This window comes from Physella acuta, unplaced genomic scaffold (genome assembly GCF_028476545.2).
Source record: "Physella acuta isolate Inbredline_101_S28 unplaced genomic scaffold, ASM2847654v3 ptg000316l, whole genome shotgun sequence".
Lineage (NCBI taxonomy): Eukaryota > Metazoa > Mollusca > Gastropoda > Physidae > Physella > Physella acuta.
The window spans coordinates 614,407-627,312 of NW_026731835.1; the positions used below are offsets into that span (position 1 = coordinate 614,407).

At 41.0% G+C, this 12,906-nt stretch overlaps 1 protein-coding gene across 1 annotated transcript; it reads left to right on the plus strand.

Annotated features, from left to right (window-relative positions):
• Positions 1-433: 433 nt before the first annotated feature.
• LOC131940429 (C-type lectin domain family 4 member M-like) lies at positions 434-1,661 on the plus strand. Its single transcript, XM_059299048.1, has 3 exons — positions 434-491; positions 936-1,140; positions 1,235-1,661. The coding sequence occupies exons 1-3, from the start codon at positions 434-436 to the stop codon at positions 1,458-1,460; spliced, it is 489 nt and encodes a 162-aa protein (XP_059155031.1). The 3' UTR covers positions 1,461-1,661.
• Positions 1,662-12,906: the final 11,245 nt, after the last annotated feature.

Below are 12,906 nucleotides of genomic sequence, written 5' to 3' on the forward strand. Positions count from 1 at the left end.
GACCCAACAGATGAATGTGTCAAAAAAAAAATTCATCAATGCGAACATAACAAAAGTGGACCTCTGAACCAACTAGTTTGAAGACATTGGAGGCCCAATTTAAAAAAAAAAACAACTATTCGGCACGTTGAAAAACATCAATGGCAATGTCTAGCTCAGTGGTTCCTAACCTGGGTGCGATCGAACCCCAGGAGTTCGGTGAGTCTGTCTCAGGTGTTTGGTGGAGTTCAAGACACATATATATATATACATGTATATATATAAATATATAAATATATATACATACATTTATATTTAGTCATATAAATAGTCATGTTATATATATAAAAGACTACTTAAAAAGTGCGAGTGTCTGTAACTTGTGCTTGTCTTCTCAAGACAAAAACTTGAGTTGTGAGACGGCTGGAACCAGGCGTGATATCATTCTGTCAACATGACCATCATGGACGGTGTTTTTCTGCTTCTGGGGACCTCACTTCTCATTCATTATGGTAATATCTCTTTATTCATTGATGAGTTCTGTTTTTAAATTATCCTTACTGGTGGTACAAGAAAACACTGTCCTCGATCTTGAGCAGCACTTCCATGACAAAAGGTGTCAATATCTGAGACTAGAGATAAGATTTTGTTATGTTTGACTTCATCTTCTGGGGAGCCAAGGGCCACAACTTCCCATACGGATTCTCCTTAGTTTCGCCCACGAAACCCACAGCCTCTTTGTTCGCTTTCAACAGTTCTCCTCCAGGAAACGACAAAATTCTAAAAAGAAAATCAACTATATATATATATATATATATATATATATATATATATATATATATATATATATATATATATATATATATATATATATATATATATATATATATATATATAATGTGTGTGTATCCTACATATATATGTGTGTAATTTAGTTGTGTGTATATATTCCCCAGGTGTACCCATAACGTTGGACGATTGCCCTGCTAGCCTGGTGAGAGACAGGTACCTGCAGGTACACGGCGACCTGTGCTACGAGTTCATCGTGTACCACCAGAGCACCCACCTAGCGGCCAAGTCAGACTGTGAGATCAACGGGGGGAGCCTGGTGTTTATCAAGTCAGCCGAGACCCAGCAGTACCTCACCCACCTAGCGGCCAAGTCAGACTGTGAGATCAAACGGGGGGAGCCTGGTGTTCATCAAGTCAGCCGAGACCCAGCAGTACCTCACCCACCAACTTGAGCACACCTACAGAGAGCATCAGTCTATCTGGATCGGCCTCGATGACATCGAGAGTGAGAACACCTTTAAATGGGAAGACGGGACGCCCCTAACCTACAGCTACTGGGCACCCGGGAACGGACCGACTGCTTCCGGGGCACACCTGCCCAGCATGAGAACAAGGACTGCGTTGCTATGGATACCAGAGACGGGGGGAAGTGGAAAGAGTTCCCGTGCGAGTCCACCGATATTCTGGTGATCGTGTCGACAAACGAAAGACACAGCTACGTCTGCCAGTACGACCAAAGTGCTGTGGTGTCGAAGGTGACCCTGCCCGCGGGGACCACAATGTCCTCCATCACCCACCCCTGCCCGCGGGGACCACAATGTCCTCCATCACCCACCCCTGCCCGCCATTGTCCTGCATTGACCACTGCAGTGTCTACAAGAGGGACCCTGTGACCGGATGTTTTCTGTGTGAATGTGAAGCATAAATAAATATCTGTAATGACAACACTGGTTTAAAAGGTGCCCAGTATTTTTAAAGCTATGTGTGCTGGATAGTAAAAAATAATTTGAAACAACTTATTGTCTCGCATGTGTTACCAGAATAAGCCTTATACAAGCAAGATTTTTTTTTTCAAATTTCATGATAACCGTTTAAAAATATTATGTGTGTGGGTTTGTGTTGATATTGTGTAACTTAAGAAACATTTCTAGCAAAGCGGTTTCTTTAAAACTTTTCAAATACGTGCAACGCTGATGATAGTGAAATATTAAAATAATCATTAAAGATTGATGTCAAGATTACTTAATTAAATTAGAAGAGGGAAGATGGCGAGGTAGTAAGAATCACACAATCAGAAAGGTAGTAGCAATCACATATATATAACATATATATAACATATATATATATATATAACATATATATATATATATATATATATATATATATATATATATAACATATATATATATATATATATATATATATATATATATATATATATATATATATATATATAAGACAAAGTTTATAACAATGACCAATGGGTAAATAATTTAAAAAATTAAACAAATAGGCCTATAACGTATCTAGTTTTTTTAATCATCGTCATAAACCAAGTTATATTAATAATTTCTTTAAAAGTTACATAATTAGAATTAATCAAATTTGACAATTAACGTATATTAGATTGGTCATACTGTGCTAAAAGTCTAGAATGCTAAATATAAGAAAAATATTATTTTTAAGCAAACTGAAGAGTTTAAACATATTGTATTGCGATATAGATTCCTGAAAACTCTAGTATAAGATGCGAAGAAAATATCAAAATGTAGTAGCTAGAATTTAACTATAATAGCAACATTAAATAGTAGCATCTAAGTGTCGAGTTAGATATGGTCTAGGGGAGTTATCAAGATCATGTGAAGCGGACTATTTCTTGTTTCATGACTGTACATTTCTGTTTTAGGCCACTGTGTCAATGAGTTATGTACTGTTATGCTATGGGCCACTGTGTCAATGCCATGTTTACTGTTATGCTTTGGGTCACTGTGTCAATGACATGTTTACTGTTATGCTTTGGGCCATTGTGTCAATGACATGTTTACTGTTATGCTTTGGGTCAGTGTGTCAATGACATGTTTACGGTCATGCTATGGGTCTCTGTGACAATGACGTGTACAGTTATACTTTGGGCCACTATGACATATTTACAGTAATGTTTTGGGACACTGTGTCAATGACATGTTTACAGTTATGCTTTGGGTCACTGTGTCAATGACATGTTTACAGTAATGCTTTGGGTCACTGTGTCAATGACATGTTTACAGTTATGCTATGGGTCACTGTGTCAATGACATGTTTACAGTAATGCTTTGGGTCACTGTGTCAATGACATGTTTACTGTTAAGTTTTTGGCCACTGTGTCAATGACATGTTTACAGTTATGCTATGGGCCACTGTGTCAATGACATGTTTACTGTTAAATTTTGGGCCACTGTGTCAATTATGTGTGCAATTTTTCTTGTTACAGTTCAGTAAATATGGGTTGCAGGTTTTTATTCCAACACTCCGTCTGTTGGGGATCTGTATTCGGCCACCGTGTCACTTTCATATGTACTGTTAAGTTTTTGGCCATCATGTTAATCAGACGTAAACAGTTCTTTCATTGGCCACTGTGTTAATTAAGTGTAGGCCTACACAGTTCTATTTTTGGCCACTGTTTTAATTAGGTGTGCACAAATCTTTGTCAGCTAATGACTGGGCGCTAGAATATTGGGTTCATATTCGTTTTTTTTTGGGATTTCCATTTCTGGGTAGGTTGCTGTTTTTTTTTTTTTTGCAGGTTGGTTTTCTTCTGCTTGTACTAATTGCTAGTTGGTGTTGTCAATGAGGCTAGAAACTGAAGTGCTGTCGGGTTGCGGATAACTGCTGATTCTCGGTCGTGCGGGATGCTTGTCGGCTAGCGGACCAACTGGATAGCTGTTGACTAATTAGTTTGCTGCTAATTAGATGGCGGCAGGTTTGTTGACATGTATATGGCGGCAGGTTTGTTGACGTGTATAAGGCTGGCGTCTTGATTGTGGACGTGTGGGCTAGCTAGTAAAGCATTGATGATTTATAAGCTGGCGTCATTTTTGTTGAGAGCTAGCAGGCTATATGTTGAAGATTAGAAGCCTGGCAGCTGGTTGGCTGTGGGTTAGTGAATCGGCTGATAACGGACGCTAGACATATTGAGGCTGGCTGGTAATACGTTGATGGATGGTTGGATGGTGTCTACTCTGTTATTTGCTTTTGGGCTGATAATGTTTTGACATATAATAGGTTGACGTCCATTTCCTTGTTGGTAATACATTGACTGATAATAGGCTGGCTTCTTCTTGGTTGTGGGCTTGTGAGCTGACTGAAAAATTATGGTTGATTTTTATTTTACTGCTTCTCTTTATATATCGTAATATTGTAAAACAATAATTCCTAATCGGATTGATTACTATGCAACACAAACAAATATATTGCTTCTGTTGTATATTGCTAACCATAAACAGTATTGAATATTTATTAGCACTGAAAGCTAAACTGTGAAAACTGAGCGTTAAGAGTTAGGAACTCACCATTTATTTCTGAGTGCTAAATCTTTCTGTCAGTTGTGTTGCAGGATTCTTGTTGGGTTGTAGAATTCTTATTGACTTGCTTAATTCTTGAAGGGTTGCATGATTCATGATGTGTTGCAGGATTCATGATGGGTTGCAAAAAATCTTGTTGGGTTGCAGAATTCTTGTTTTTGGCAGGATTTATGTTGGGTTGTAGAAATCATGTTGGGTTGCAGAAATCTTGTTGGGTTGCAGAAATTATGTTGGGTTGCAGTTGGGTTGCAGAAATCATGCTGGATTGCATAAATCTTGTTGGGTTGCAGAAATTATGTTGGGTTGCATAAATCATGTTGGGTTGCAGAAATCATGTTGGGTTGCAGAAATCTTGTTGAGTTGCAGAAATCTTGTTGGGTTGCAGAAATCTTTTCTTTTTTACAGGATTCGCGGGTTGTAAAAATCACGTTGGGTTGTAGAAATCATGTTGGTTTGCAAAAATCTTATCATTTTTGGAGGATTTGCATTGGGTTGTAGAAATCATGTTAGGTTTTAGAAATCATGTTAGGTTGTAGAAATCATGTTAGGTTGTAGAAATCTTGTTGGGTTGCAGAAATCATGTTGGTTTGGAGAAATCTTTTCTTTTTGCAGGCCACTGTGTCAATGACATGTTTATAGTTATGCTTTGGGCCACTGTGTCAATGACATGTTTACAGTTATGCTTTGGACCACTGTGTCAATTTTGTGTGCAATTTTTCTTGTTACAGTTCAGTAAATATGTGTTGCAGGATTCATGATTGGTTGCAGGATTCTTTTGGGTTGCAAAAAATCTTGTTGGGTTGCGGAATTCTTGTTTTTGGCAGGATTTATGTTGGGTATTAGAAATCATGTTGGGTTGCAGAAATCTTGTTGGGTTGCAGAAATCTTTTCTTTTTTGCAGGATTTGCATTGGGTTGCAGAAATCTTGATGGGTTGTAGAAATCATGTTGGGTTGCAGAAATTGTTTCTTTTTTTGCAGGAATCGCGTTTGGTTGCAGAAATCATGTTGTGTTGCTGTAATCGTGTTGGGTTGCAGAAATCTTGTTGGGTTGCAGAAATGAAAGCGTATTGGGTTATAGAAATCTTTTCTTTTTTTTTTTTGCAGGATTCGTGTTGGGTTTCAGAAATCATTTTGGTTGCAGAAATCTTGACTTTTTTGGTAGATTCTTGATGGGTTGCATGATTCTTGTTGAGGTTCAGGATTCTTGTGGGGCTGAGGATTCTTGTTCTGTTGAATGATTTATGTTTGGTCTCAGAGATCTTGTTGGGTTGCAGGATTTTTGATGGCTTGCAGGTTTCTTGATGGGTTACAATATTCTTGATGGGTTACAGGTTTCTTGATGGGTCACAAGTTTCTTGATGGGTTGCAGGATATATATTAGGTTGTGTTATTGTTTTTAGGTGGCAGGTTTCTTAATGGATGGCAGGTTTCTTGATGGTTTGCAGGATTCTTTTTGAGTAGCAGGATTTTTGGTGGGTCACAGAATTCTTGATGAGTTGCAGAATTCTTGAAGGATTGCAGGATTTTTTATGTGTTGCACAATTATTGTTGATTTGCATAATTCTTTTTTTTTTTGGTAGGATCCTTGTTGGATTGCAGAAATCTTTTTGGGTTGCAAAATTCATGATTGCTTGCAGGATTTTTTATGGGTTACAGTATTCGTGATGAGGTACAGGATTGTTAGGTTGAAGAAATCTTGCATAATTCTTTTTTTTTGTACGATCCTTGTTTGGTTTGCAGAAATCATGTTGGGTCGCTGGATTCTTGATGGGCTGCAGGTTTTTTTTGTTTGGTTGCAGAAAACTTGTTATTTGCATAATTCTTTTTTTTTTATTTGTAGGATCTTTGTTGGGTTGCAGAAATCTTTTTGGGTTGCAGGATTCTTGTTCGGTTGCAGGATTTTTGATGGGTTGTAGAATTCTTGTTGATTCGCACAATTCTTGTTTTTTGGTAGGATCCTTGTTGGGTTGCAGAAATCTATTTGGGTTGCAGGATTCTTGATGGCTTGCTGGATTCTTGATGGGTGGCAGGTTTCTTGATGGGTGGCAGGTTTCTTGATAGGTTGCAGGATTCTTTTTGAGTTGCAGGATTTTTGATTGGTGGAAGAATTCTTGATGGTTTGTAGGATTCTTGTTCGGTTGCAGGATTTTTGATGGGTTGTAGAATTTTTGATAGGTGACAGGATTCTTGATGGATTGCATCTTTTTATTGGGTTGCAGCTTTTTGTTGGGTTGCAAAATTCTTGATGTGTTGAAAGATTCATGTCGGTTGCATGATTCATGGTTGGTTGCAAGATTCATGGTTGGTTGCATGATTTTTATTTGGATGCAGAATTCTAGGCTTGATTCGTGTAAGCTCTGGTCTATTGGTTTTGAATGCTCTTTGGTTGATGGCTAGAGGTCAGGTTGCTGGTCAACTAGTAGGCTGGTTACTTGTCTGCTTCTTTGCGGACTTATGTCTAGTTATTAGCTGATGTGCTAGCAGATGGTTGCTTGTATTGTATTGCTCTGGATGTTAGAATATTGGGTTTGTAGTCGTTATTGGTATTTACATTTATGGGTAGGTTGCTGTTTGTTTTTGGCTGGTTGGCTTTCTTCTGCTTGTACTATTTGCTAGTTAGTATTGTCAATAAGACTAGGTACTGAAGTGCTGTCGGGTTGTGGATGTTTTCAGATTCATTACTGGTTGGGCGAGTGACTTGCGGATAACTGCTGATTCTCGGTCGTGCGGGATGCTTGCAGGCTGGTGGGTTAGCAACTGGAAATCTCTTGGCAAATTAGCTTGCAGCTAATTAGATAATTTGACGGGTATAAGGTTGACTTCTTGGTTGAGAATGCTGGTGAAAGGTTGATGATAAAAAGCTGGCTTCATTTGTATCGTGAGCTAGCAAGTAATATGTTGATGGAAAGTAGGCTAGTCTCTTTTTTGTTAAGGGCTTTGGGCTGATAATATTTTGACATATAATAGGTTGACGTCCATTTTCTTGTTGACTTGAAGGCTGGCAGATATTACATTGACTGAGAGTATGCTGGCTCCTTCTTGGTTGTGGGCTTGTGGGCTGTCTGAAATATGGTGTGTATTAGTTTACTTAGCTTCTTTATATATCATATAATTAGAATACAATACTTCCAAATCTGATTTATTACTATTTAGCAAAAATGTATTGCTACTATTAAAACTTTGAACATTATTTTTGTTTATTAGTACTGAAATCTAAACTGTGAAAACTGAGCATTAAGCATCAAGCACTCACCAATAATTTCAGAGCGTTTAATCTTTCTGCCTGTTGTGTCGCAGTGTTCTTGTTGATTCACAAAAATCATGTTGAGTTGCATCTTAATGTTGGGTTTGTTTAAGGGTTGCAGAGAACTTGTATTGTAGAATTGGGTTGGAGGGTTCTTGTTGGATTGTAGAATTCTTGATGGGTTCCCGGCATCCGGGTTAGATCCAGGTTCTTGCTGGCTGCCGGTTGGTTTCTGATGCTGGTTTCAACGCGTTCTTGTTCTTACCTAATAAACTGACTGTTGTTTGTCGTTTAGTGGTGTTAAATGTCGTATGTTAGTTTGTAGACCTTATTTGGTTACGTTTGGTGATTGAGTTGTCGTTAGTTAGTCGGTTGTCGGCTACTGGTGCTAGCTGTGGTTCGTTGGTTGGTGGTCGTTGGTTGGTTGTTAATGGGTAAGTTGTCGTTCGTTGGTCAGTTGTCGGTTAGTGGTGTTAGTTGTAGTTCGTAGTTTTGTGGTCGTTGGTTGGTTGGTTGGTCGTCGGTTAGTGGATTAGTTGTCGTTGGTTGGTCGGTTGTCGGATAGTGGTGTTAGTTGTGGTTCGTAGTTTTGTGATCGTTGGTTGGTTGGTTGGTCGTCGATTAGTGGATTAGTTGTTGTTGGTTGGTAGTTTGTCGGTTAGTGGTGTTAGTTGTGGTTCGTAGTTTTGTGGTCGTTGGTTGGTTGGTTGGTTGGTTGGTTGGTTGGTTGGTTGGTCGTCGATTAGTGGATTAGTTGTCGTTGGTTGGTCGGTTGTCGGTTAGTGGTGTTAGTTGTGGTTCGTAGTTTTGTGGTCGTTGGTTGGTTGGTTTGTCGTCGATTAGTGGATTAGTTGTCGTTGGTTGGTCGGTTGTCGGTTAGTGGTGTTAGTTGTGGTTCGTAGTTTTGTGGTCGTTGGTTGGTTGGTTGGTTGGTTGGTTGGTTGGTTGGTTGGTCGTCGATTAGTGGATTAGTTGTCGTTGGTTGGTCGGTTGTCGGTTAGTGGTGTTAGTTGTGGTTCGTAGTTTTGTGGTCGTTGGTTGGTTGGTCGTCGATTAGTGGATTAGTTGTCATTGGTTGGTCGGTTGTCGTTCGTTGGTCAGTTGTCGGTTAGTGGTGTTAGTTGTGGTTCGTAGTTTTGTGGTCGTTGATTGGTTGGTCGTTGATTAGTGGATTAGTTGTCGTTGGTTGGTCGGTTGTCGGTTAGTGGTGTTAGTTGTGGTTCGTAGTTTTGTGGTCGTTGGTTGGTTGGTCGTCGATTAGTGGATTAGTTGTCATTGGTTGGTCGGTTGTCGTTCGTTGGTCAGTTGTCGGTTAGTGGTGTTAGTTGTGGTTCGTAGTTTTGTGGTCGTTGGTTGGTTGGTCGTCGATTAGTGGATTAGTTGTCGTTGGTTGGTCGGTTGTCGGTTAGTGGTGTTAGTTGTGGTTCGTAGTTTTGTGATCGTTGGTTGGTTGGTTGGTCGTCGATTAGTGGATTAGTTGTCGTTGGTTGGTCGGTTGTCGGTTAGTGGTGTTATTTGTGGTTCGTATTTTTGTGGTCGTTGGTTGGTTGGTTTGTCGTCGATTAGTGGATTAGTTGTCAATGGTTGGTCAGTTGTCGGTTAGTGGTGTTAGTTATGGTTCGTAGTTTTGTGGTCGTTGGTTGGTTGGTCGTCGATTAGTGGATTAGTTGTCATTGGTTGGTCGGTTGTCGTTCGTTGGTCAGTTGTCGGTTAGTGGTGTTAGTTGTGGTTCGTAGTTTTGTGGTCGTTGGTTGGTTGGTCGTTGATTAGTGGATTAGTTGTCGTTGGTTGGTCGGTTGTCGGTTAGTGGTGTTAGTTGTGGTTCGTAGTTTTGTGGTCGTTGGTTGGTTGGTCGTCGATTAGGGGATTAGTTGTCGTTGGTTGGTCGGTTGTCGGTTAGTGGTGTTAGTTGTGGTTCGTAGTTTTGTGGTCGTTGGTTGGTTGGTCGTCGATTAGTGGATTAGTTGTCATTGGTTGGTCGGTTGTCGTTCGTTGGTCAGTTGTCGGTTAGTGGTGTTAGTTGTGGTTCATAGTTTTGTGATCGTTGGTTGGTTGGTTGGTCGTCGATTAGTGGCTTAGTTGTCGTTGGTTGGTCGGTTGTCGGTTAGTGGTGTTATTTGTGGTTCGTATTTTTGTGGTCGTTGGTTGGTTGGTTTGTCGTCGATTAGTGGATTAGTTGTCGTTGGTTGGTCAGTTGTCGGTTAGTGGTGTAAGTTGTGGTTCGTAGTTTTGTGGTCGTTGGTTGGTTGGTCGTCGATTAGTGGATTAGTTGTCATTGGTTGGTCGGTTGTCGTTCGTTGGTCAGTTGTCGGTTAGTGGTGTTAGTTGTGGTTCGTAGTTTTGTGGTCGTTGATTGGTTGGTCGTTGATTAGTGGATTAGTTGTCATTGGTTGGTCGGTTGTCGTTCGTTGGTCAGTTGTCGGTTAGTGGTGTTAGTTGTGGTTCGTAGTTTTGTGGTCGTTGGTTGGTTGGTCGTCGATTAGTGGATTAGTTGTCGTTGGTTGGTCGGTTGTCGGTTAGTGGTGTTAGTTGTGGTTCGTAGTTTTGTGGTCGTTGGTTGGTTGGTCGTCGATTAGTGGATTAGTTGTCATTGGTTGGTCGGTTGTCGTTCGTTGGTCAGTTGTCGGTTAGTGGTGTTAGTTGTGGTTCGTAGTTTTGTGGTCGTTGATTGGTTGGTCGTTGATTAGTGGATTAGTTGTCATTGGTTGGTCGGTTGTCGTTCGTTGGTCAGTTGTCGGTTAGTGGTGTTAGTTGTGGTTCGTAGTTTTGTGGTCGTTGGTTGGTTGGTCGTCGATTAGTGGATTAGTTGTCGTTGGTTGGTCGGTTGTCGGTTAGTGGTGTTAGTTGTGGTTCGTAGTTTTGTGGTCGTTGGTTGGTTGGTCGTCGATTAGTGGGTTAGTTGTCATTGGTTGGTCGGTTGTTGGTTAGTGGTGTTAGTTGTGGTTCGTAGTTTTGTGGTCGTTGGTTGGTTGGTCGTCGGTTAGTGGATTAGTTGTCATTGGTTGGTCGGTTGTCGTTCGTTGGTCAGTTGTCGGTTAGTGGTGTTATTTGTGGTTCGTATTTTTGTGGTCGTTGGTTGGTTGGTTTGTCGTCGATTAGTGGATTAGTTGTCGTTGGTTGGTCGGTTGTCGGTTAGTGGTGTTAGTTGTGGTTCGTAGTTTTGTGGTCGTTGGTTGGTTGGTCGTCGATTAGTGGATTAGTTGTCATTGGTTGGTCGGTTGTCGTTCGTTGGTCAGTTGTCGGTTAGTGGTGTTAGTTGTGGTTCGTAGTTTTGTGGTCGTTGGTTGGTTGGTCGTCGATTAGTGGATTAGTTGTCGTTGGTTGGTCGGTTGTCGGTTAGTGGTGTTAGTTGTGGTTCGTAGTTTTGTGGTCGTTGGTTGGTTGGTTGGTCGTCGATTAGTGGATTAGTTGTCGTTGGTTGGTCGGTTATCGGTTAGTGGTGTTAGTTGTGATTCGTAGTTTTGTGGTCGTTTGTTGGTTGGTCGTCGATTAGTGGATTAGTTGTAATTGGTTGGTCGGTTGTCGTTCGTTGGTCAATTGTCGGTTAGTGGTGTTAGTTGTGATTCGTAGTTTTGTGGTCGTTTGTTGGTTGGTCGTCGATTAGTGGATTAGTTGTAATTGGTTGGTCGGTTGTCGTTCGTTGGTCAATTGTCGGTTAGTGGTGTTAGTTGTAGTTCGTTGGCTGGTGGTCGACGTTTGGTTGGTTGTCATTTAGTAGTAGGGTTGTGTTTTGTTGCTTCGTTTTGTTGGTTGGTTTTCAGTTGGGTAGTTGATGCTGGTTCTTTAAGGACATAATAACCTGACGGTTAGTTGGTTAACTTATTTTTTACTTAAACGCTAATGGCGGGCCTCTGTTTACTTAGCTCATGGCGGGCCTCTGTTTACTTGGCTCATGGCAGGCCTCTGTTTACTTGAAGGCTAATGGCGGGCCTCTACTTGAAGACTAATGGCGGGCCTCTGTTTACTTGAAGGCTAATGGCGGGCCTCTGTTTACTTGAAGACTAATGGCGGGCCTCTGTTTACTTGAAGGCTAATGGCGAACCTCTGTTTACTTGAAGGCTAATGACAGGCCTCTGTTTAATTGAAGGCTAATGGCGGTCCTCTACATAAGGCTGTTGAGGTGCCTCTGTTTACTTGAAGGCTAATGGCGGGCCTCTGTTTACTTGGCTCATTGCGGGCCTCTGTTTACTTGAAGGCTAATGGCGGGCCTCTGTTTACTTGGCTCATTGCGGGCCTCTGTTTACTTGGCTCATGGCGGGCCTCTGTTTACTTGGCTCATTGTGGGCCTCTGTTTACTTGGCTCATGGCGGGCCTCTGTTTACTTGGCTCATGGCGGGCCTCTGTTTACTTGGCTCATGGCGGGCCTCTGTTTACTTGGCTAATGGCGGGCTTCTGTTTACTTGAAGGCTAATGGCAGGCTAATGGCGGGCCCCTGTTTACTTGAAGGCTAATGGCGGGCCCCTGTTTACTTGAAGGCTAATGAGGTGCCTCTGTTTACTTGAAGGCTAATGAGGTGCCTCTGTTTACTTGAAGGCTAATGGCGGGGCTCTGTTTACTTGAAGGCTAATGAGGGGCCTCTGTTTACTTGAAGGCTAATGGCGGGCCTCTGTTTACTTGAAGGCTAATGGCGGGCCTCTGTTTACTTGTAGGCTAAAGTAGGGCTAGTTGGAATGCTGCTGATGACAATGGCTACTTTTCCTGCTGATTGACTACTCATAAATTGACGAGAAACGTGCTTGCTGTTGATGACTTAAAGGTTGTGGAATTGATGAAGAATCGTGCTTGTGACTTGAAAGCTACTTGCCTTTCTGTTGAAGTCTTGAATAAATTAGCTTGCTAATGATGACATGATGGCTATTTGAATAGCTGATGATGAATGGGCTTATTGTCTATTTTCTTGCTAATTGGCTAGTTGAAATCTTAATGGCTATTTGGCTTGCAATTAAAATCTTTATATCTAGTTGGTTTGCAGCTGATGACTAGAGGACTAGTAGATTTCAAGTTTATGAACTGAAGAGAATTCGGCTTGCTGGTGATGACTTGATGGCTAGTTGCATTGCTTTTGATGTCTGGATGGCTAGTTGGCTTTCTGTTAATGCATTGAAGGCTATTCAAATTGCTTATGATGACTTGGCTTATTCTCTACTTTCTTGTAAATGATTGGCCAGTTGGTTCCTGCTGGTGACTTAATGGCTAGTTGGATTGCTTATGATGTCTTGATGGATACTTGTTTTGCTTCTCTTGACAGCTACTTTTCTTGCTACTAATGAATAGATTGTTTATTAGTTTACTACTGATAACACGACAGCTATTTGACTTATTGCCGTTGAT